Source organism: Ursus arctos, unplaced genomic scaffold, assembly GCF_023065955.2.
Source record: "Ursus arctos isolate Adak ecotype North America unplaced genomic scaffold, UrsArc2.0 scaffold_17, whole genome shotgun sequence".
Taxonomy (NCBI): Eukaryota; Metazoa; Chordata; class Mammalia; order Carnivora; family Ursidae; genus Ursus; species Ursus arctos.
The window spans coordinates 4,195,001-4,221,989 of NW_026622841.1; the positions used below are offsets into that span (position 1 = coordinate 4,195,001).

General features: G+C 40.6%; 1 protein-coding gene across 1 annotated transcript in view; it reads right to left on the bottom strand.

The window, feature by feature from the left end:
- ZNF407 (zinc finger protein 407) overlaps positions 1–26,989 on the bottom strand; it is a 449,588-nt gene that overhangs the window by 259,054 nt on the left and 163,545 nt on the right. Inside the window, 1 exon segment of the mRNA XM_026496488.4 lies at positions 13,685–13,759. Coding sequence (XP_026352273.2) covers positions 13,685–13,759 — 75 coding nt within the window.

A 26,989-nucleotide genomic window follows, 5' to 3' on the forward strand; every position in this document is an offset into this window, starting at 1 on the left:
CACGGCGGTGACCACTCTGCGGTATATACGGGTGTCAAATGATAAGACTGTACATCTTAAACTTTTATCATATATACCAATTATACCTCAAAGGGGGAAAAAAACGTTAAGGGAAAAATCTGTGGCAAAACTGGCTACTGAATTAATGTAGAAAGAACTGCTAAAATACTGAGTACCGCAATACTTCAACTACAATGACATTCATAACACTGAAGTAATTCTAACAGGAATTTTTTTCAGTACTGTGATAGCAACAGATGAGCAGTGACTTCCATAAAAAGGTTTCCAATGTATTGATTTCTATCTAACAGCTAGATGCAACTTTACTTTTTAAAGTCTGTATAGAATAACAAGGATATATTCATGATGATACGACCGATGATGCCGCAAACAGCTGAATTCACTGGCCTCCAAAGTGTGTTACACGTGCGAGTTGATCTTGCCGTCAGCCCCAGTCTGAGATGCACTCCCACACCTTCCCTCCTGCTACGTGAAGAAAACTGCATCTTTGTTCAGTTGGTATACCTTTTCATTGTGTAATATTCTCAAGAAAAAACCGTGCTTTATACTTTATATCCCAACAAATGCTAACAATAATGATGCCATCATCGAAAGAAACAAAGTAAGCCTATAATTTCTGTAAATAGCATCACTATAAAAGTTTTACAGCAATATGCTTCAGACTAAAAACAAACATGTCTTGTTCATTTAAACAAACACACTCAGACTTTTCTGTTTTTTATATATTCTATTTCATGAATAAGCACCTTAAAAGGCGGGGATTACGTTTCATAAATACACTAAGTTGTACCTAATTTGCCAGCAGTTACTAAGATTAAAAGTGCTGAGAAACTATTAAGCATTATATGACATGCTATCAAAAGATCAGCCATGAAAGAGCATAGCTTTATCAAAGAACTATGGAATCATAGTTCACCAAAGAAGGATGCAAGGAAATTTACAAAATTTGTGGACACAGATCTCTTCTGAATTGTCAAGATTTTGAACAAGCAGATGATCTAGGGCAAGTCTCCCTGAAACTATTTTCACATCTGTGAAATGTAAAGGTTCCCTTTAAAATCCAAAATTCTGTTACTATTCTGCAATAAGCTAATTCTGCAATAAGCTACCTGCTGTTAGGACAAATTAAATATAGCAAGCAACTGACATTTGCAAGGCATATGAACTGAGACCTTTAGAAAGCCCTATAGAATACACCGTCCTTTATAAAAGCTGGTAAATTATTTTTAAAAAATTAAGTGACCACTTTAGCATCTTAGGGATTCTATAAATATAGTCCAAATTCATTAGTAAAGCTATGAATCCTTCCAACAAGGGGAAGAAATTAACTCTACACTCCAATTCAGAATGCCATTGCTGTAGTGATATCAACCTAAGTCCCCACAACCAAAATAGTGAGGGAGGATGGCATCCACCAGGAGACACGCGTGAGGACAGGGACACGGCATGCTGAGTGGCAAGCGGAGGCTAGGCTGGCGCAGTTCAGGAGAGCACTCTGACCTTCCGGGTGGCGCACAGAGGGCCAGTGGAACTAGGGTGGCGTCTGTGAGGAAGCCACGGTGAGGCAGGCAGTGCACGGGGCGCCGCAGAAGGAAGCCACTTCCGACTGAAGTGCACTACGTGCATCCCTGAATTTGAGCGCCTGCACCTCCTAGGACAGATGCACCTCCTAGGACAGAGCTCCCCAGGCTTCGTCCTCAGACACTGCTGGGGCCTCAGCGGGACTCCTACCAAGCGAGGTCAGGCACGGCTGCTGGGAAGCCCGCTGTCTGTACAGGGACCGTCCGTGAGGGACGCGAGCTGGCTTCAGGACCCTTCTCTGGGAACCTCTGTGCTCTGAAGAAACCGCTTCCGCACAACACGGTCCATGGAGGGTCCCTCCACTGTGACCTCACACTACAGAAGGGAAAATACTTCCTAAGATTTCCAAATCAAACTTGTCCCATAAAAAATGGAATTTTAGATAGCGATATGAATTAACGGTTCACGCTGCTAATTCAGATACATTTTTAAAGACTAATGATTTTCTAACAAATGACATTTTTGTTGAAAGTCTGATGTTTTCCATCATCAGCACTACCGATAAGACAGTAATCTCTCCAGCATTCAATAAAATCCTCTCCTTCACTCAGTGAGCACTTTGTTCACTAGCCAGAGGACTAAGTACACGTCGTTCACACGACCTTCGCTTTGTTGTTCAGCAAGCACGTGATGGGGGGGGCACCTGAATGTGGGAAATAATGGTCTTACTACAAAGACCTTGGGGCACAAAACTGGGCCAAAAATAACCTTTGGTGATCACAGGCCCACTGGTGGCCCCATCTCGTTTCATTCGTGCATTCCACAGTCTAATGAGCCTCTGAGGGTTCACCACCAAAGCTGAGAACGAGAACGTTACCTTCCAGATTTTTAATTTATCCTGACTTCGTATTCCCAACTGTGAAGGATTACTTTCTTAGATTTTTTTCTCATTCTTTCCTTAGTTTCACCATCAGCTCCCACAGTTGAACCCACTTGATTAAGCCACTCTGGCTTTAAGCACTTCCTGAGCGGCACCAGGGGCAGGTGGCAGGAAGAGCATGCTAGAACCGGGCTGTGCCAAGATGGCAAGGCTGGGGCTTGAGCAGCGGCGGACTTAGGAGCCCTGACTCAGTGGCGTCGGAGCACGTCCGCTTTGAAGCAGAGTGTCCAGAGGAACTGAAATTATGTCTGATCACTCAGGCATCAACAATATTATGAATGCTAAAGCTGTAAAAGTTAATGGCCTACTGGACAAGTAAAAGAGCTCTGCACGTATAAAGAGATCTTTACTCTGATGAGGAGCCCACAGCTTCTCTGAGATGCAGAGAAGCCCCATGATGGACGGGGTCATTGGGACCCTCTTCCAGGTTCAGATGGAGCAGCCCTGCTTTCTTCTTTGGTTTTATAAGGCTATATTGTTCTTTTTTTTTTTCTGTTTAAGCAAAAGAGAAAACTCAAAAATTCACTGAAGCTTTGAAATATGTTCACAAACCATTATTATAAGTACTAGTAACAAGATAATAAACATTGGGGTAATTATTTGATTAAATTTTTTCATCTTCAAAATCTGGTAATCATATAAATAATATATTTTTTAAAAAACCAAACCATAAAATTTTTAAAACTTGGTACCCAGCAATAAGTTTGCCACTTCCTATTTGCTGATAATATATGGCATGTCCATCTTACTTAATTGTAAATATGAAATGAGACAAAGACATTTTGAATGCTGTGAGAATGGAAAAGAAAATTATCAGTTGTAATTAACATGCAAAAAGTTGGAGTCTAATTTAAAGAAAAACTTTCATGTGTATATTCTGCTGAATTTGCCATTTCCCACAATCATTTGCTTAATCAGGTTAGCATGGAAAAGGGGGTATAGATATTACTTAGATATTAGCAATTGAAAGCTGCTTTAATATGTTTTCACCTAAAAACAAGCATTTTTTTAAGTATAAAATGCTATGCATACACAGACTATGATTTTTTAAACTCGCATCACTATAAACTCGCGCTCACTTCACCACAGCCCTGAGAACTGACAGAAGGTGCCATGCTCAGCATCACGGATGAGGTGGAGAGCCACAGTGCAACACCCTTTTCCTAGTGTGACTATAAGTCAGGTATCAGATCAACAAAGAAAAAGTCCATCTTAAAAAAGAAAAATTTCAGTGAAAACTAGTATGTACATCCATCCATAGTCACTGAGTGTCAACTACCCTCTGAAAAACTAACAGAGAAAAAAAAAAGTCAGCAGCCATGCCCTCAAGAAATTATCTAGTGTGGAAATGGGGCACACACCATCTACTTTAAAAGGAAAACAAGGTAGACTGTATTAAGTAATACACTGACCTCAGTGGGGAGAAGTGATTATAGAGAATGAAAATGTAGGGGAAGATTTACAGTGAGACAAAATCGGGACCTTGTTTGGAAGGACAACACATGCTGACGCACGCAGAGGACACGGAGCCACGGCTTCCAGCACGACGGTGGGTGGAAACATTACACGCAGTACCCTCAGATTTTTCATGCTACCTTGACCCAACCCCTTGAGCACACTTACTCCACCACGCTGGGTCTAGGAAAGCATCCATAAAACGAGAAAGAACTGGAATTACATGAGAACTCAACAGAAACGACTCTCTCTCTGAAGAGCAGATCTCTATATTGAGATCATATGCTAGAAACAACTCAAAATAAAAGTAGGTTGACTCATATGGAAGTACTAACATTTGACGGTTTTCAACCTAAGTGTTAATATATATGATTCAATCTTAGGAGGTGCTGACATTTTAGTAAGCATCAAACAACATCATGATCCTTCTGAAAGGGAATAAAGGATCGGCTGAAATGAAAGGCAGTGCTTGGAAGAACATTAGGATTACTACGGGACCAATATGTCTCACAGGGCACATCACTGTTTCCTTGTTTTCTCCTCTCGGCACTAAGGGTGGGAGAACCATAATACCAGTGGAGATGCCCTTTGTTTTAAGCTCACAACTGATTATACAAGTGACCCCAGGACCGAGAAACGGGGGGAAAGATCTTAGCGAGTAACCTATGTGAACCCTTGATTCTTCCTATCAGAGCTCCGAAGTGTAATGAAATGTAAACATCTTGTTTCTCATCTGTTAAAATGGTCGATCAAATTTGCTTTGATCCAACTTTATAAAAATTACTTCAGAAAGGTTATAAGTTTCCTGGAAATTCCTCAGGAAAAATTTTAATCTTGGACTTTTATAAGCAACTACCAAGACATCATGAATATAAAGAGCCTCTCACAAAAAGTCAGTACTGTAGAATGAAACTGTACAAAAGTTGGTAATTAAGCATAATTGAAGGCTGCAGTGAACATATAGGCCTTTGTTCTTTTTAATTCTGGCACTGACTGGGAATTAAAGATAAGAGCTTAAGGCATATTTTAGTCAGAGTCCAGATGTATAAGCCCCAGTGTTCTAAAAGTAATTTAAGTGAAATAAAAGAAGAGAATAGCCAAAAATATTCTAGATGCCTGCCAGGGAAAAACACCTATATTCTGAACATTTAACATATTGGATTGATCGCATTTGGAATCACTTATTCATTAACCTTAAAAAAGGTTAAAACAGAAGATATTCTTATATCCAAGATCTGACTGAATTACTAAAGTGTAGCAAAAAAGCAAAAACAAAACAAAAAAGCTTAAAAATTAATTTGTCCCATTAAATAACAACATATGCAAAAGAAATTCAAACATTTGTACTGAAAAAGGTATAGATCGTTCACTATCACCACAGACTTGAGTTGCCTTATTTCTATATGGGAGTAAGAGGAGATGTCCTTGTAATAAAGATTCTCAGCCTAAACCATACACCTCAGGTCTAATAACTCACTGAACGACCACTAGATGACATAATTATAATGTATGCAGTATTATTATAGTCTTCTGGGTTTCCTTTTTTGGGAGCTAGAAGTGGGGGGGATAGAGGAATTCCTAACCATACACATCACCTACCCTTTATTCACCAATGTGCCACAGGAATGTGATGAAAAACAAGATCAACCAGGGATGGAATAAATGAGAAAGGGACTCCTAAAGCACAGGGGCCTCAGGCTGAGACTCAAAAGAGAAAGTGTCCGGACTGGTAAGCAGGAGAGATGGGTTATGCTATGAGTACACACAGCGGGGGTAGAGGGAGAACCAAAGTATCAAGAAAGGAAGAAAATGGGTTGTGGGGTTGAGAAAAGAATGTGTCTAACAAAATCAGACAATTAAGAGGCTGATTGCAGGGTGGGTCTGCAGCATGATTCAGGAGAAGGACACTGGAGCTGGGACGAGGGAAGGGTCCCGGCAGCAAGCCAGGGACAGGAGAAGCGCTCAGCAGTACCTGTGGCGGTGACGATGCTAACCCACTTGCCCACAGTCTCTCCCTGGGGTCCGAACGCCACACTGACAGACGCGTAATTCCAAGAGCTCTAACTCCGCGGGCTTCCTCTTATGGGCAGAGTCAAAGGTAACCGCTACTGGACTCAACGTTCCTTTCAGCCTGATTCCAACCCAGTTTCCCAGGCTCATCCTAACTCTTCCCATAATCCCTGAGTATCATATGATTTTTGTTTTTAGAAGAGACTGGTTATCGTACAGGTGTCCATAATGTGTAGAAAGAAAGGGAAGAGCTACACAATGATGCAAAGGAAAGTTTTAGGAGAGGAAATCGTGCAGAAGGGTTATTATGAGGGTTGCTGATAAAGGCATCTCATTTTTTCATTGACTTATTCTCGCAGTCAACATATACTACTGCAGTTACTACTGTGTTCCAAAATTCAGATGGTACTGGCGTTTAAAGATGATACAACCTCTGTTGTCATACCCCTCAGATTTGGGGACAGTCGGGACAGAGAGATAAAACACATATAAAGGCAAAAGAGAATAATTCTATTAGGTATAAGGCTCTGACGGAAAGACAGCTGGGTGCTGTTGCAGAGAATATCTGGGAGAGGTGTTATTTTAGGATGGATGGTCGGGAAAGACCTTTTTGCAGGGCTACATTTTAAGTGTAATCTGCAGTCAGTGCCTTCCCAGCAGAACACAGTCAGGGGCCATGTGTGAGGTGTGCACAAGCCTGGCATGTCCTCTTCCCATGTGCCTGCAGCGACCTTGGGGGTAGGGTCGCGGGAGAGTGTTATAAGGTGAGGAACTGAAGACCCACACACTGTGCACTGTTTAGGAAACGGTCACCAGTCAGAGTATAACACTCACGTTTTCTAAATACCCAGGAATTAAATACAGACACGAATGCTGAATAATATGCTGGTTTCAAATTAAAGAATAAAGTTTAGAAAGAGTAGAAAACAATCTTACATTTCCATAACAAATACACACACACACACACACATACACACACACACACACACCATTAACACTTAAAATTCCTCTGTTACCAACAAGAGAATTTCCTTTAAAGTAGTAAATACGGTATTTGATCAACATAACCATTATACGCCAAGAGCAGCACTCGCTTATGACCCAGCTGGACAGGACGTCCTGGTATGAAAGGCAAGCAATCCCCCCTTCTTTCCCCGCAGAGTAACTATGTCTGCTCAGCAAATTTTAGCAGCAAGCAGTCTTCAAAATAACAAGTAATATTGAGAAACAAAAAGCACCATTTGAAGCAGTACAAGGAAGTTCACTAAGTTTCATACCACAGCGCAAGGACGACTTTTTAAAAAGTCCCATAATAGGGCTGCATGCTACTAAGCACACTGCCCCAAAAAGCAAACAGCTGAAGTCACATGTGCCCACAAACACACACTGACCCTAATTTACAAAAACCCCCGTCGCCAAACTTCCTTTGCATTATGGGAGCACTGCTTTCCGTGAGGTGGTTACAACATATGCTTACATAAAATGGGAATTTGCCCTAAGGGAAAAAACGATGAGACACGAAGTAACAGTAGTAAATAAAAGTGCGTACCATGAAGCCCACTCCACTGTCTAGAGATGGACTTAATTCTGGCACTGAGCTTCCCAGCAGCATACATAAAGAGGAAAACTCAATTACCTGTGGGATTTGCTGGTACTTAAGACCAAACGACAAGTTGTTTCAGAAACGCACAACCTTTCCTGGAATCAAGACCAGAAATAAACTGGCCCCTGAAACTCACAAGGAAGATCTGACATATTTTCATGAGCAGCAACCTGAGAACTATCTTCATAATAAAGATGGGAATTTTGTAAGGTTACTTCCTAAAACATCCTTAAATATAAGTCATTACCACAAAAAATAAGAAGTCCATTTTATTGGGGGAAGAAAACAAAGGCAAAGCAGTGAAGGAAAGGGACTCTACAGCCACGGTGCCGCCTGAAGGGTACAAGTGGCAGCATGTTAGGAAGGGAATGGAAGGAATACTCACTCAGGACAGTCAAGAACCGGACAGATGTACGGAATCCAGACCCTCCACGGAGCTTCTGAATACGCAGCGGAAGAAGGAGCAGGGCTGCCAGGGCTTCACGGAAGCTGCGGAGCCAGACTAAGGCGTGAGCCTGAAAAGAGCGACTTCCATCCCCTTGGGGATGAGCCATGAGAACTCTCTCTAACTAGGTCCAAATACCTCCCCAATAAGTAAGGTGGAAACTTCAACCAACAAGGAGGATCTGAGAACCCGACCTTCTGGACCACCGACATCTTTGTTAACTTCCACCACGAAAATTCATCAAGTCAGAGTTAGAAAATAACCATTTCAGTAAGAAAACATTTGTCATGAAGCAACCATAGAACATCTAAATTACCCATTTAATTGAGAAATATTTCCCAGATACTGACAAGATATCTTTCGTGGAAAATATATACTTATCTCCGTATGTGCCTTAATAAACTGTCAGTTTAAGTCAGTAAAATATAAAAGGAAATTTTCTAAAAATAATAAATAACCTTGACTTTAGATGAATTGATGTGACTTCTACCTTTCCACGTAGAAGTGATTACTTAGCAGGGCTATATGTCTGTTCAATCCTACTTGTGCACAATAAAACCATGGCAAATGATCACAGGATACTAAGTCTACACTGGATACTGTCTGCAGACAGAGAAATGGGAAAAGACAGAAGAAACAGAGTTCCGAGCTCATCTAATACTAGGACATCAAACTATGACAACCTCCCACTCATTAAAACAAGCAAGCCGAGATGGAAAGAAGACGTTTTCCTCCATTTTGGCTCAAGAGAGTTACTTCTGGTATAAATATATATTTTTTAAAGCAGAGAAGAGCCCCTAAACACTTTATTCTTCCTAAAGAAATAAAGAAGAAGAAGAAAAAAAAAAACCTGCCAGCCACTAGATAAGAGAAGAAATGAGAGGCAGACCAATGTGCAGTGGGTGAGTAACGGTGAGAGTGAGTCTGAGGCCGGCAGACAGAAAGGAACCCCCAAGTTTTACAACAACACTCCACAGAGATCACACGATACTCATACAACACAGAGTGAAGGATCTCAATGCATCTATGAGATTAAGCTACCTATTTCAGTGGTAGAAAACAGTGTTTACCCTACAGAAATTCACAAGGAATAAACACTGAGGAAGATGCTGATTTTTTTTTTTTTTTTAAGTAGGCCCCATACCCAGTGCCCAGCGTGGAGCCCAACCTGGAGCTTGAACCCTGAGATCAAGACCTGAGCTGAGAACAAGAGTTGGAGGCTTAACCCGCTGAACCACTCAGGCGCCCTGATGATGACCCTTTAATAAAGAAAATGCATGCAATTATGACAATTTAGCCAAAGGAACTTATTTCTTTCAAATGGACAATCAAGTAACAATAACAGGAGTTAATCTCATACTCTTCTGGTAGGAAAAACTTGAAACTGTTTAAATAAATGTCATTCAGAGTTTTTATAAAATGTATTATTCTCTCATTTAAAAGTAACCTAAGTTTTTGGGGTGCCTGGGTGGCTCAGCTGGTTAAGCTGCTGCCTTCAGCTCAGGTCATGATCCCAGGGTCCTGGAATCATGCCTGGCATCAGGCTTCCTGCTCAGCTCAGCGGAGAGTCTGCTTCTCCCTCTTCCTCTGCCCGCCCCCCCCCCCCCCGCTCTCTCTGGCTCAATCTCTCTCAGATAAATAAATAAAATCCTCAAGATAAATAAATAAATAAATAAGTAAACGAACGAATGAATGTATGTATGTATGTAACCTAAGTTTCCAATCAACCCAAACTACTGTTGGCAAAGTTTCGAAGACAAGTGCATATGTATATCTATGTGCTTTTTCCAGGAATGTCTGGGTTCGGGATACCTTCATGTTTCAAGAAAAAGGGTGATGTTTCCACCTAAACTGAAAAGCAGGAAACAATGATGCTTTCATAAAATTCTAACATATAAATGTTTCTGAGAAAAGAAAGGAAAGGAGACAAGGAGGACCCCAACGCTCTACGGGATGTCAACTGTGACCCCAATGGCTCAGAGCAAAGGAGAAGCAGGTATCAGAGCTGCCAGGGCTTCTACCCGCAGTTAGTCTCCGTGACACCTGGTACATAGAAACATGTGGGGGAAAGACTTTACTTATCAATAAGACCAAAGGTACCATAACCACAAATCCCAAGTGTCTGGTAAGAGGAGATAGAGCCAGCATACATTAAAAGAGCTCAGGAATCTGAAGGCGGCCTGACGAAAACCCATTCACCTGAACAAAAGCACTGATCAGCCCTGAGCCCGCCCCCAGGACCCAGACACCCCCATGTGGACAATAATGCAACCTGAGTAGATGCCTCCAATTGCTTCACTAAAGAAACATTTTCATTAATTAATAACTTGAAAAAACATACATTTCCTTTCATTAGGAAATTATTTAGCTCTTAGACTCTCTGATGCACAGATCCAATTTAAAATCCTCTGTTGGTGAAAGTGGTGGGGGGGGGCACGTAAGAGCCCTCCCGAGACGCTGTCAGGGCAGTCAGGGCAGGTAACTTCCACTGGCTCCTGGACCACAAACTCACCTTCCCAGGGAGCCCTGTCCCGTCCTTCTATTTGCAGTCATTCAAAGCCCAGCTGACTTCCAAGCACTGAACCAGGAATGCCATCTCTTCCTATTATAGTACGCACCTGGCTTCCACATGAGATAAACTTATTATGGCTGTTTCAGTTGCAGTAACTGTGCATAGGCTCGTTTCCTAGATCACTATTAGCGAACTCAAAGAGTCATAAAGACACTTTGGCTTACTCTATTACAAACAGAATTACTTATCTAAAATAGGAAATACTGTAGAATGAACTTGCAAATTAATTGGAGTTTATTATTTTGGAATGTAAATCGAATGTGGCTATATTTAGTTCTTTATATTTAAGTGTACAAGACTTCAGAAATACAGTAGTGTACTTTACTACCTTAAAATAAGTTCATGCAAATTTAGGGACCAAAAACAAAACAAAAAAAAAACCTTGTTCTTATACAAGCCATCACTTCAGGTGTTCATGAAGTCAAAACATATATATTTGAAATTATCTAGCTTTCTGTTGCTAATGACAGTCATGCTGACAAAATTTACTGGTTCATCAAACTATAGTGCAAGTATATGAATTTATTTGTAATAAATTATCATTTTTGCATATATCAGTCAAAGCACAAGGCCTAAATACTTGCAAACAAAATGCATTATTAATTTAATTGTCACAGCCTATTTGGCTAACTTCTATTACTATTTGCTATAATATGCAATGCATAAGAGGGGAGAATCAAATTTAAAACAAAAAAGTAAGCTGATTATTTTGTCCTGGAGAAATTAAAATATAGCAAGCTTGCAAAATTATAACCAAGGCATTAATGTTTTAAATAGGTAAGAAAAAAATGTTTAACTTAATTTAGAGAACAGTTATGCCCAAAGTGACGGTTCAACATGCTGATAAAGAGTTTCTTTGTTTCCTAAAACCATTAAAAGGCATCAATTCCCTTTCCAAGGCAGGGAGGAAGGGAGAATGGGAGCCCTTTGGCCCTGACCATGCTAGACTTTGCTACTTGAATGCTACTCTCCCCAGCTCCACAGGTCTACTGGGAAAGGATGCTGCTGCAGGGTCCGGGCCTTCTGACTATTTCCGCGCAGTGAGACAGGTGTCCTAAATGAGAAGTGTTCTGAAACACAGAGGTCTTAAGAGAAACAACAATCCAATGGAAAATGTCCAGTTGAGAGGAACTCAACAGCTTGGACTACGAGGATGTCAGGACCCAGAAGATGGGATGTGCCTTCCCACTTGAGATTCCTTTCCCAATTTTAGAACCAAAACCGTGTCAATGCCAGAGAAAAAGCTTACCATGTCTCAAAGGGAAGAAAGACATGCTATCTTCCTCTTCCCTCTGTGTAGCCTCCCTGTAGGTGTCAGGGGCTGAAATGAGCGGAAACAAGCAAGCGTTCCTGGAGTATACAGAAAAGGTAATGGAAACCAAACAGTACATCTGGGATCTTCAATCTCCTATCATAATATACAGAAGATGCCTACTGTATTTAAGTGCTTGGAGGATAAAAATATGTATATGGTGATGAAGTTTTCATTAGTATGAAATGATAGGAACACTTATTTAACCTTTACGAATTCCTAAATAAAAAGGAAAATGACACACTTGATTTACAGTAGGGAGGTATTTTCTTTTTACTAATCATCTGATCTAGACTGTTTTCATTCAAACTTTATTTGGGGAACAAAATCCCTAAGTACCTGTACGTAAAGATTCTCAGTGTGAGATAATTAGTGCAAGGAAGGACAATGCGATTAGAGTAAGAAAAATAACAATTCTAACATTCATTAATTATAAGACACTGAATAAATTATTGCTTATTCCTGAATCTCAGCCCTTAGATCTAAAAACCTGGAATAATAATGCACTGCTAATAACATCACAGAGTGATTAACTGAGATAATGAATATAAAAGCAATAAAAACATAGTATTTACAAATGTTTTGTTTCCACTTCCTTATACACTCATGAAACATAACTTTGACAAGCCCCAAATCATAATTTAAGTAATATAGAATTTGTTGAATTTCAAGGATTATGCATTCAGGATATGCTCAACACATATAGTTGGGCTCAAATTAAATATAATGCTACAAAGAGAAGTACCAGAAGTCAAAAGATAAGGAGTAGGCATACATAACGCTCAATATTTTGACACAGTAGTCATGTCCAAGCTAACACGTTGAAGAAACCAATGTGCGTTCAATAGAAGAGTCAAGTCAAATTGCTTGCAAACAGAAAATATTGGTAAGAGCATTTTAAATTTTTTAAAAAGGCAATTAAACATTTACAAATAAGGAAGAGGACCTAGGAGGTCCCAGGCTACAGACTGGTGGAACAAAAGGCATCATTACTAACATCTTAAAAAAAAAAAAAAGTATTAAAAACCAAAAGTTTCTGCAAGTGTCTATGTAGTTTCAGATACCATCTTAGAGGATTGGGGGGAGAAATCTATGTCTTTGAAGGAAGGAGAGAGGAATTTTCACTAGCTTTGAGTAAGCTGTACATCTTACAGATTCAGAAATTTTAGAAGTAGCCATACTCACCTGATAGCTGATATTGCTGTATTTCTGCTCACCTAATATAATTAAGTCTATGTGATGAAGCTAATTATGATACAGTAGCAGGAAAAAAGAAAGCCTGGAAGTTGATGACATAATAATTGTAGTGTTATTTTTCATGACATGGCATCTAGAGTATTATTTTAGGGATGACACAAGATGTATTTCTTTTTTAGTATCAGCAATATTTAATTCTACAGTAAGAATTTGAAAAAAAACTATTTTAAAACCTCAAAATAAAAATGCAGGAAAAAATAGACAAAGTTTACTTTTACATAACTATTTTAGCTCATTCAAACACAAGTGCAGAGTTCAATCCCTTCTTAAATAAACTTTTCTATTGTTTCAAGGTTATTTCACAATTTCACAAATTCAAAGTCCCTCAAATCTTTTCAAATATTTTTAGATCTGAATTTTTAAAATTAAAACGACATTAAATTTTTGTGGGAGAATGGTATGAAATATCACATTCAACAACAGAGTACCACAAATGCAAAACAAGATGAACTGACTTGATAAAAATTCTAGAAGTCACATCATTAAAGAAAGCCTAAAATGCAAATATAATCGTATTTGCTAAATTTTTTAAAATGAGCAAAAATTACCTTTCTTTTGGGGTGCCAACTCCATGTTTGCCTAGGAGATGTGTATTTAAGTGCTTCTTCATTACAAAAGCAACCCTAAAGAAAGAAATAACAATAATTACAGAACTAAAACTTGACTCTCTGCTAAAAGTATGTCCACAAAGTATTTAAAAAGAGGCAATTATATATGGGTGTAACATGAAAATGCACATTACAGCAGCCCTCCTGGGAAATAAGAAGCTTGCCCACAGATCAAATGTACTGTGATACCTGAAAACCAGCAGAAATAACTACACTGAAATTAATTCTCTTACTCGAGTGTGAGTGTGTGACCAGGGGCAGAAAGCGTGACTGTAGCTCAGTCACTGCCTTCCCCGTCATAACAGAGACAAAGCGATGCCTCAGCATTATCCTCGCTGCTCCCTAGTCGATCCCACACTTCAATCAGGAAAGGACTTTGAGAAAATGTCATTTTATTATTTATTTAAGGGACTATAAAAGAGAAAATAAATAGCCTCCATGAAGCTTCCTTGAAAACATGGTAATAATTTGAAAAGAAGTTTTTAAAAATGATAAAAGTGTTTACTGCGTCTGTGGCACATGCAAAAAAAAAAAAAAAAGTACTTAAGTGCCAAGAAGATATCAATAACTAAAACAAACAAAAAGTATTACCTGACACGCTATGTCATTTTATACACAAATCAGCTTACTTAATTCAATTTTGAGAACATAAATATGAAATGGACAGGAATCAGCAGCCAGTCCACAGAACACCAGTCTCCTTCTGAACACAGTAAAACAATCAATTTAATTACATCGTTTGATTATTTAAAACAATTTAGATCTCATTCAGAAGCATCAGACTAAAATGGTTTTCTTGATAAGCAAAAAAAAAAAAAAAAAAGAGAGAAAAAAATTTAATGTTATAACTTTCAGTGTAAAAGGGCTTGCAAACATTTTTGTTAATTATGTATTACAGCTGTCCTTCATAAAGTTAATTACCAATAGCTGAAAGGCAACAATCTATTTGCATATGTACACGAAAGGCATGACATATGCAAAAATATGATTTTAATTAGCATTCTATGATATGAAGGGCTACAAATCAAATTGGCATGTTATAAGATTCTTAACATTAAACACTGAATTCATCTGGACATGTTTGCAGAAACGGGCAATGTAAGGCTGTACAGTGCCGTGGCCTTACGGAAGAGACACGCCAAACACTACAACTGAAACAATTTCTAAAAAGGTGAATGCCTCTTTTTTTTTTTCATGTCTGCTCTACTTTGGTTCTTCTCCTAGAATATTAGGGAACCTCAGTTTCGAGGCTAAAATATTTGGTTTTTTTTTTAGATATTCAAAGACTGTGACTTCATTTTTCAAATACTGTATTTGTATATGCTGAAAATGGCATTCATTCTTTTTTATATATTAGGTAATAACTACGGACAATACACGCTTGACACTATAAATAACTGAGCACACTATCAATCATTAAAATGGAAAAATAATGATTACATGTTAAGAATCAAACTGTGATGATATTAAAGGCTTAGCAAAAATAACAGTACAAGATATTCTATATTTGTTTCTGCTTGATTTGGACAAAATAAATAACATTTTTCATTTTCTTAAAAAAGAATGCAGTAATAACAAGAGTCCATTTAAGTCATAACTTCCCTACTGTCCTCTATTTTCTTATAATTAAAAAAACATAAAGCTAATAGCAAAGAGCAAAGGTTAAGAACCCGAAGTTGCAAAGCACAGCTTATTTACACGACCAAGTATGATTTAAGAGATGTGAGCTAAGAACCACAGTACAGTTCCTAAAAGAAAAAACTTTTATTAATTAAAATGTGTAAGTTTTAAGAATTGAAACAAAAATATTACACTAGACAGGGGAACAAACTAAAGTACACAGACAGGGAAAGCTTCTACCTAATATAATTCTTAAATTACCTGCTGAATGTCTATAGACTAAATATTTGGAGGAATAACAATTTTTTACTATTATGGGAAAAATTTATAATACTAAAATACACCTCAGTTATACTCAAATGCAAAATGTTCATTCATCCAAAATCTGACTTAAAGTAAATATAAAGTCTTTAAATTTGGTCTACATAAGTACAAGTAGCATCAAAGTCTCAATGTCATCCTCAACTAAAAAATATAAGTCAAGCATGACTAAAATCATCTTACCAACCTATCTGAACATAATATTGCCAGCAATTTGTGATTACTGAATGTAGTCTACCTCTCACCGCCATCATCATAATATTGCTTTAATATTTTTAACATAATAATCGCTTTGGAAATTTTATAATCAATACATCACCAGAAATAAGACAAAACTAGTCCCAAATTTGAAATGCCTCGCTCCTGATGAATACTTATGCCTCTGTACATTCACTGTGTTTCTGCACATTTAGGTCACTTACTATGTGTATCACTAATGTGTAAAATTGGACAGTTAGAGTTGTGCCGTCATGGAGCTTTTGTTCTGTCACGTGTCGCTTCTCGGCAGGATGAAGCAGCACCAAGCCCACCACACCCCTGCAAGGACACCGCTAGTCACACGGGCACGCACTAAGCCACGTACTTGGACACACTGCAGAGCACGGTGACAAAACCAGAGTCCGGTCTCAGAAAATGTAAAAACTTGTGAGGGAAACAGACAAGAACAAAAAGTAAAACATACAACATCTTAAATAGTGTGATAAGTGGTAGGAGGGGAAAAAAAAAAAGAAGGAGGAAGGGAATCGAAATTTTACACTGGGGGGCGCCTGGGTGGCTCAGCTGGTTAAGCATTTTGCCTTCAGCTCAGGTCATGGTCTCAGGGTCCTGGGATCGAGCCCCGCATTGGGCTCCCTGATCAGCAAGGAGCCTGCTTCTCCCTCTCCTTCTACCGCTCCCCCTTGCTTGTGTTCTCTCTCTCTGTCAAATAAATAAATAATATCTTTAAAAAAATTTTTTTTACACTGGACGGCTCCAGAAATGGATCTGTGAGTGAAAGCAGCAATGGCTGGGCAGGGGATGGAGCAGGGAACAGCAGGCCACAGAAGGCAGGGTGGCCAGCACAGCTGGGAGTGAGCCGGGAGTGGGGCCTGCTTTTAGAAGCAGAGGCAGTGGCAGGTTAGGGAGGAGAGGGCGGGGTGGAGGGTGTCGGTGGAAGCAATAACCTCAGTGGCTCATACCCTGGTGAGAGGGGAGGCACTGCAGGCTCGGGGCCTGACTCCCTGCTGCGCAGCTTAGAGCAGAGGGAGGGACAGGACTGGGGCAGAGGGTGGGTGGGGAGGACTCAGAGAGGTATCCAATAAGAGGCCAACCTCTGGTCCTGAAGTCAAGGGCAAGATCCATGCTAGAACATACTCTCTGAGGCTATCCATCTGCACATGCCTGACAGTCTGAAGGAACACCTTGAAACAATAAAAAACAGTGTTTTTTAAATATGATTGATTTCCAAGTACCTATAATTGCCTAAAATAGCATCACTTAAAATTGTTTTTGGTGTCAAAAGAACAGCACAGTAATAACATTTACATCCTATAGATTTCTACTTTTCAATACAAACATTTCACATTTTAACTTCTAATTTTAAACTAATTTCTCCTACCCGATCTATCGATCTAATCAGAACCTCTTCCTTTAGTCCCTTAGGTTTTATCACTGCAGAATTATTTCCACTTGAGAGCCATGAAAGATTATCTGACTGATCTATTTAAGTAAATAAGATACAGTGCCAGGATTACAGGGAAAGAGACGTGGAAAGCAACAGAAACCAGGAGCCACAGCACATCAGCATTCCCTAACTCACACGTTCAAGGCAGGAGCCAAAAGTCAGGTCTGCACAGGCCGCTTCTCCAGGGCTCCAGCAAAGAGGAGAAGCAGCAGCAGTGTGTTTCTTTAGTTCATGCTACGTTGTTATTTCTGTGTCCCTGTCTCTGAGAAGGGTAGCTGTTCCTCAAAGACCGGCCTGTAGGACAGAACACCCAGCTACTTGCAGATTTCTGGTGATCAGGTCAGCATACGCCATACAGGTCACAGGAGAGAGAAACGTATTTGCTAGTGAGCAGTGACAACCCAGACAGGACCACACCGCAAGTCCACAGGACTCCGTGGGACACGTAATACCGGACTCTGAGGTGAGCACGGGCGCTCAGTCCATCGGGCTTCTTGCGGGATGGGGAGCGCTCTGCCCAGTGCCCCCAGTGGCCCCTCCACACTTTCAAACTGCTGTCACAGCGGGCAGAGCCGTCGTGCCACGCCACACTTTCAAACTGCTGTCGGGGCCCAGGCTTCACCCAGTGAAACCCTGGACGGGCCATACAATAACAAAACTGACCGTTTTCAGTCACTGCTGAAGAAGCAGAACATTGAAAATACAAATAGCCCGACAAGCAGCAGGGGCCGCTGGCAGGGATGGGCCCGGAATCAGACCCTGCAGTGGCGGGCCCCGCAGACACTGTGAGCAACGTCCGCACACCGAGGCCACCAGAGCACCAGTTCCCAGGGCGAGTGCGGCCAGCGTGGGGGGCAGGCCGTGGAAAGGCGGCCCGTGGCACGACGGCTCTGCCCGCTGTGCCCTGTGTCGCCTGGAAAAGACTAAGTACGTTCTCTGAGTTGCGAGTCGCTGGGAGAAAAGGGCAGGAATTTTATAAGAACTGAAGAAACCGTGGAAACACAACACAGCAGGAGGAGCAGGTGAGGACCGCTGAATGAATAACAGCTAGTATTCATCAGGCTGTGTACAGGCAGATGTGTTTCTCTATGCACGCGTGCGTACCTGTGTGCATATACATGTAAATACACATACCGTGTCAGTGACAGACTTAGAGCTAGAAAAAAAGTTTACGGATGTCAACTACAAAAGCCTCTGTTCATTGGGCCAGTTCAGTTAATACCTTAATCAACACATATAACAGCTTTAAAAAGATTTCAGCTGGGGCACGTAAGAGGCCCTCAAAGCTCAAGATGCAGAGATCTGACCGATCTACCACTTCAAACAAAACACCCACCTATGCGAAGGCCGAAGGCCGGCGGCCTGAGACGTAAGCAAGCGCTCACCCTGGCTCATTTACTTTATATTTCTCTCTGTGTTTATCCATCTCCAAGAAACGCAGGGGGAGGAGGGCAGCAGAAACCAAGCACTCCAAAACTACATACAGCAACCAGCAAAGAATAATGAACGGTCACACACTTCCAAACGGCCACAAACCCAAGCCTGTGTTGTTCCTCCTTTACTGTGTGCCTTTGAACGGTAAGTCTCAGGATTAAAAATAATAATTTTAACTAACTGGGAGAAAGAAAGAACGGCTTGAATGAATAAAAATGCCAAACTTTAATATTTCTTTAAAGGAAACTCATATTTGCATTTTCCAAGCATTCATATACATATTCTAAACCTAGAGTCCCCTAAGAAAGGAAACCTACACATCAAACCGTATCCCCAATACCCTTGCCCCTTCTCCAGGACTTCACTGCTGTTCTGAGTCTCCAAGGCCCGCCATGGACCTGCCCTGCAATCCTGCCCCCCGCCCCGTGCCCCACACCCTCCTCACAAAAAGGTGTCGCTTTCCTAAAAGTGAACAACTCAGATCTCCTACCAATCCTTCAGGTGCCACCGAAGACACAGCAGACACCACAGAGGGCCACCGCCCAGGTGCAGTCCAATGCTAACCCTTCACAGTACTGCCACTAAGACGGGGCTCTGGACCTAAAGTGCCCGCTGTCAATCACGGTCTAGCATGAATTCACGGTGTGAGCTCAGACACGTTATCTAACGAAGCGCCTTGGGTTTCCTCGTATATCAAATGGGGTGGTAGTAACCGTTCCTCCCTAATAAGGGTGTGATGAGGATAACATGATTATTATCTGCATAGTACACAGCGTGGTGACTCACACATTCTTAACATTATACAAATCTTTGCTACTTTTAGCTCTTAACCACCCTAGTCTCCAAGGTTCAAGACATAAACACCACCCCCAATATTTTACCTCATTCCCGCTGGCTGGAGCCTCTCTGGAATCAGGCGCGAAGTTAGCAGGAAGAGGAGCTGCCCGCCACACATCAACCTCTTAGGGACCCCATGTTCGTAAGAACTACAGTACAATTCAAAGGGATTCGGTTCAAACACTAATTAAAAGGTTCTCATGTTTTAATACCGTCAGTAAGCACTGGGGACCCAAAAGCAAACAGCACTCAGGCCTAAGCAAAGAACAGATAGGAGAGCAGCGAACAAGGATCAAGAGCACTAGGGGCCACCACCGAGATGACAAGCAGAGGCCACAGACAGCAGGAGCCTCTCCAAGGCTCCAGAGAGGCCTGGGAGCAGACGGTTAAACTAGTTAATGGGTGCAGATTCCAGGCGCATGGACCAGGACATGCAGTGGGGAGTGAAATAACACGGAAAGGTCAAGAAAGACTGCTAGAGAATTAGGTACAAATCTGAAATAACAAAGACAAAAACAGCAAAGTTCTAAAACATGAAGGGTCTTACAAGTCATGCCAAAAACTTTAGATTTTATCCGGATTCTCAACATTTGCCAAATATCCTACAGATGACCGCTCTGCAGGATGTTACTGGGGATATTACCATAAGGGGAGGGATGGCGGGCAGGGGTCAGTCAGACTGGGGCAACACTGGGTTAGAACGGTTAGAGTCCGCAGGATTCCCAGTGGGAAGCAGCTCGTGAGCACCGAGCCCCAAGAGAGGGAGGGGAGATGTGCACAGCTCTCTCTCAGCTTCGTGAACCACTAAATATTTCTGTCACAAAAACCAATGTACGTCTCTTAGAACTGCATCTTCAGGACACAATACAGAAAGTGCTGCTGGGGAGCCCGGAACGTGACCAGGCGTACACTCTCTACGGCCCGGGCTCTGCCGTCGGCGCTGGGATCAGACGCTAGCTTCGCCACTGACCGTGTGGGTGATCCAGCACACCTGTCTTTGAATGACACCGGCCCTCTCCTTCCTGATGCGTAGTGTGGGGATAATAACACTTACTGCAGAAAGTTGTAAGAACAAGATAATAAGAACGCATTGTCTAGTACTGTGCCCGTTCTGCAGCCGTCGTTCGGTGACCAGTAACTAACACATACAGAACACCAAGCAGTGGACGAGGACCTGAGCGGACTAAGAGCAACGACACGCCGTCTCTATATTCACGGGGTTTAGAATCCAGGTCGTGGAAACAGATGTCTAAAGAGGTCATGTCAGGAAAAAATGACATATATTTTAGAGTGGGGCTGAGGGTACCCTAAAACTCAGCACGACAGACGGGAATTAGAAAAGTTTCCCTCTTGCTCTAAAACCAACAGAAGTGATCAACGAAAGTCATCTAATGTTCAGTGAGCACAAAATCAGTGTAAGCTAAGCCACTTCATTGTCATCGCTATACATATTTCTAAGCAACATTCTATGAATGCAGTAAACCCTGTAAGGCTGACAAAGAAAGTACACACAGAATATTAAATAACGATTCTCCAAAGAATGATCACAGCCCATTTCCCCACGTAGGTTCTAGGTATACAACAATATATTATCAATAATGTGTTCTGACATTTGGAGCAAATGTCACTTGTCATTAAAAATATATATGGAAATTTTTGCCATTTTGCTTAATATGTCTTTTTTATGATTAATAAGGTATTACCACTCTGAAAGTGACTGTAAATGAAGACTACTTTTATACTATAGTTTTACATGTTAATTTCAGTTTTTAATGGGACAGTATAAAAGATAGATGACTTATAGATTTTCATATTGCTGTGTGTATTTCTCCTAATGACTCCACATCACAGGAGCAATGGCCCCTGAAAGATGTCCACATCCTAATCTCCGAAACCTGTTAGGATACAAGACAAAGGGGAATAAAGGTGGCAAATGAAATTAAGGTTGCTAATCAGCTGACTTTTACATCAGAAAATTATCCTGGATCATATAGGTGGACGCAATGTAATCACAAGTGCCCTTAAAACTGGAAGAGGTGGACAGAAGAAAGGAGTCAGAGAAGGAGATGTAACAATGAAATCAGGGCCAGAGAGAGGCGATGTGGCTGGCTCTGCTGTTGCTGGCCCTGAACATGGACGAACTAGGCCATGAGCCAAGGAATGCAGGTGGATTCTATTAGCTGACATGCGACCAACTTCTTCCCTAACAACCTTCTCCCAAGCTTGAGTGTTCATTAATGAATCTTGCCTATCTCGATTATTATAATGAGGGTTGCAAACTGATAATGTTCTAATTCTATCATTCCTCCTACATTTATCAGAATGACATTCTTTTACAAAGAACTTCACCATTTATCCATGTCTCTCTGTCTCATGTTCTCTCCCTTGTTCCCTTTCAAGAATTTTAAATGGACTCTTGGATTCTCACTTTTATGTCATGTTTTATAATCAATTAACATAATTATGCCTTATAATTCTCAAATTGCCCCCAAACTGGCCAACGGAGACCCTTTAAAACTGTCTACTATGTCCTTTTGACATCACTCCTCTTAGTGCTTGAGCATTTCCTTATTTTCCAGCAGAAGATGCTCTAAGCTCTGGGAATCAGCCCTAGTTTCTTACATAACGAGTGGTATTTACACAGCAAGATCCAGGTGCTAACTATGATGGCTGCTATTGCGATGGCTGCTACTGGGATATTGCTGAATCCGAACCCTTTCGGTGCACAAAGCTAGGAAATAAATGAATAAACACACAAACAAATAAATATGGTGTGCATATTTCCTGGTGGCCAGGAAAGGAAACATACACAGAGGATTCGCAGCTCTTGGTAATGAGTACTCGTTATAATGACTGGTTGTATCTTTTCATTATTCTATGATACTATACCATAGATTATCAAGTGGCACACAAATGTTTTTATATTTAAAAAAACCACATTTTATATATAGAAGCAAAGCTTTATATTCAAACAATTCTTTTTGTGAGTCCTCAAAGCGTACATGTACCGTTCTCTACTACTTTCTTAAGTCTCTAACAGCATGCTTCTTTGCACAGGTTCTAGACCATCCCTGAACACTCCCTGCTTCTCACTATTATCAACTCTTCTTCTTCCTCTTACCTGCAAAGGGTGACATTTTCATTCTTATTTCAAAGTTGTAATTCATTTCCTGGGTGTCTTGCAGAACCTCTTTGTGGATGACTCTAAAATATATATCGGCACCCATGGCCTTTCCTGGGGCATTTTTTCTTCTCTGAACTGAAAGCACCTTAAAACATGTCTGACCCTCAGGCATGATCTTCCCTCATGAATGGTCTCCCCAAATTTCCCTAATTCTAGCACCTGTTCCACCTTCCCAATTCAATAATCGCATCGTCAGGTTCGTAAATCATCAGCTGTTTCTTCACAATTGTTCCCTAACAAGACATTACATGCTTCTCTTTCTCTGGTATAATTACACTAGAGCAAACCATTTGATCGGAGTGCTAGGGCGTTGAGGTGCTCTCCATTACAATTCACCCCATATACCACCATCGCATAATCTTTCCATAAATAGGTTCATACTGCACCTCAGGTCATAAACATTTTATGATTCCTCACTGAAATGAATAAAGCACCAAGCCTTAAGTAAGCAAATATTAGTGTTCAATAGTCATCTGAAGCAGTTATCCCAATTTCTGGAATATCCCCTCAAGAAAACATCTGAAAAAAAGGCAAAAAATCTGCACTCCAACTAAAAAATAAAAATATCCTAAATGCTCAGGAGTAATGGCATGATTATATGAGACTATTATGCATCAATAAAAAGTACAGAAAATTTCTTGAGGCATATTAGATTTTAAAAGACAAAAACATGACATACAATGCAATCCCGTATCCTGACATATAAACACAAAAACATATACGTAAAGCAAATACAAGTCAAAATCACTTCATGTGAGAATTACTTTTAAAGTCTTTATAATCTTTGCTTTCCTACAATTGGTAAAATCTTTAAAAGTAGGAACTAGCATGCTGCTTCCCACTTTACACAGCACATTCGTGTCTCCTCAACGCACCCTCACAACTAAGGAGCAGTGGTCCAGCCAGCGCCGGCCGGACCTGAACCAGGAGGGCCTGGGACTCCGAGAAGGCAAGTGCCTGTGACTTTTACAAGAAAATGTATTTTTTTTCCCCACAAAAAGCCTGAAGATGCAAAGGCAAGATTCACACCTCCCGACCTTGATGCAGAGCTCTTGCCGCCACTGTGCCCCTCCTGCCTCATGAAAGAGTCCAGCTCATGGGAGGCAGGAAAACAGAAAAGGGGAGTGCTTCAGAAATCAAAGTACTCACAGATAAAATCAATAGTGTATTCAATACTGATCTAAACAAATAGGACTCTTAACAAACTAATGAGTGAAAAATCAGGTAGTTGATGTAGGACAGAGGGTTTTGTTTTGTTTTGTTTTTAAAGATTTTATTTATTTATTTATTCGACAGAGATAGAGACAGCCAGCGAGAGAGGGAACACAAGCAGGGGGAGTGGGAGAGGAAGAAGCAGGCTCATAGTGGGGGAGCCTGACGTGGGGCTTGATCCCACAACGCCGGGATCACTCCCTGAGCCGAAGGCAGACGCTTAACCGCTGTGCCACCTAGGCGCCCCTGTTTTGTTTTGTTTTGTTTTTAATTCACTGAGACTAGGAAAGTACTCATAATATTTAAAAAGAAAATATTTATCTTATGATGAAGATACAAACTAAAAATTAGTGACCTGTAAAACAGGTCAGATAAAAAGAAATACAATCAATTGGTTAACGACAATAATTATGCTTAGAAATAAACACAAAGATGCTGAACATTGTTAAAACAATGGCCAGTGGGGATAGAGTGCCTTGCTTTTATTCTGAACAAAATCAAGATAAAATAGAGATTTTACTTTCAAGGTGTCAGAAATCAAGATCATGCTATGGTTGTTGTTAAAACGTAAACTATGCTACACAAAATGAAACAGCATCTAAAGAAGTACTAGAACCCATGATATGTTCATCCACACAACATATGAAATGACGTATGTTCTATACCTCCCTAAACATATTTACAAACAGGTTCCCATTATATTGTTCTAAACATGACTTCACATAAGAATATTTTCCATCCACTTCTCTGGCCTATTCATTAGCACATTAACTTAGATGAACACAGAAAAAAACCCAAAGTTTCTCAAAGGAATTCATATCTGTCAAAAACTTTATGTGGCAAATAGAGAATAAAATCTACAATTATACGAGATTTGTTTACTCCGAAATTCAGAAGTTAATGGGTGTTAAATAAAACTTGAAAATTTCTCAAACCCTTTTACCAAATCATTCATTGCTAGGCTAAACCAGTTACGTCCTTCATGGTTTCTCAAGAATCTTACCGTACAAAATGCCTTTTTGGTTATAATTATCACACAGAGCCCAAAACTTCCACATTTGAAATGTACCCTTGTAATTGTACAGAAATCAACTAAAACAAAGTATTGACATCCCCGAATTTACAATTACTGAGAATCCTCTAATACTCTAAAATTTTAATTCCTGGGGCACCTGGGTGACGCAGTCCTTTGAGGTTGTGGGATCCAGCCCGGAGTCGGGTTCCACGCTCAAAGTGGAGTCTGTTTCAGACATTTTTTCTCCCTCTCCCCCACCCCACCCTTCCCCACTCACACTCTCTCTCTCTCTAAAATGAATAAAAATCTTTTAAAAAAATTATAATTATTTTCCTGAAGAAGCAAAATTTACAAAATTTTTGCTTATTCACGAAAACTAGAAACTCTAAGTGTCACATATCTCCTGAAAGTAAGCAGTCTGTGTGCAAAAAAAGCAGCAGTGAGCTCTTAATATAACACAACCTTAGCTACAGCAGTCAGAAATATTCCTCCATGAAACTGCAAGGTAGTGCACAAACTCACACACATGCACACACGGCCCTTCCTCCATTCCACAAGGGAGGGGAGACATCCAGGGAGTCAGCACTCCTCCTTCTCAAGGGTTAAATGCACTGCCACTTAATAAGAGGTCCTACAAGAATATAACTATTAGTACTGTCAGAATTATAAATATCACACCTTTCCAAAGACCTTAATTATAGACTTCCCAATATTAACCACATTCTTTTTTTTAATATATTTCTTAAGATTTTATTTATTTATTTGTCAGAGAGAGAGAGAGAGAGAGCACAAGCAGGGGGAGCAGCAGAGGGAGAAGCAGGCTCCCTGATGAGCAAGGAGCACAAGGTGGAATTCGATCCCAGGACCCTGAGATGATGACCTGAGCTGACGGCAGACACTTAAGGAACTGAGCCAGCCAGGCATTCCAACCACATTCTTAATAGTAACAAAAGCCATCACCTTTTAGGGTGTTTTTATTTGTAGGGAGGGAAATTACCAAGCTCTGTTTTGAGTGCTTTATATGACTACAACTTATGTAACCCATCGGTTTAACAACCCATCTGACAGATGAAAACCTGAGGTGCACGTGCTGTAAGTCTACTCCCCCTAGACTGCACCACCAGCGAACGGCAGTCAGCATCGGACCCAGGCTGTTGGATCAGAGCCCATGCACTGCCCTTGAGCAATGAATCTTGTGGCTTCTCTCCATCTTATACTTTATAATTTGTATATTATTCCTTATTTCATGTGTCTGCTGCATTACTTTTTGTTTTTTAACTAAAAAGTCACTTGCTAAAATAAGTAAGGAAATCAAAGAAGTGGTGTATTTTATTTCCAAGTTTATGAAACAACACAGGGAGTATCATAGAAAAAAAAAATGCTGAAATTGAAAGTCTAATCTAGGGTCTGCAATGAAGAGTGACATGGATCCTGGCTCAGTTAATAACAGTGACAGGCAGGACCAAATGACATTACCCAAATTTACATTATTTAAAAGTCTACAATGAATTTAGTAAACAACTATATTATTGATAAGCTATAGAATGAGGATTGCCATAGCCAATGAAATGATAACTAGAAGGGAATCAAAACAATGTTAGATGGGTTCAGGATGGTTACAGGGAAGGGAAGGAGGGGAAGGGAGGGAGGGAAGAGTGGAAAGGGAGGGAAGGGATGGGAGGAAGGGAAGAGAAGGAGGGAGGAAAGGGAGGAAGGGGGAGGGAAGGGAAGAAGGGGGAGGGAAAGAGGAAAGGGGGAGGGAGAGAGGGAAGGGAGGAAGGGCGAGGGAGGGAGGCTGAGATAAGAAGACACTGATCACAAGCCACACTTTGAAAACTTTCCCAAAGATTTTAACACAGACCCCTTCGCATGGAGCCACCTCTACTCTTCTAAAGGTGGCAAAACAAAACAGTAACCCTCTGTTACTGTTAGGTATTACCCTAGGAATGGAAAGCGTTA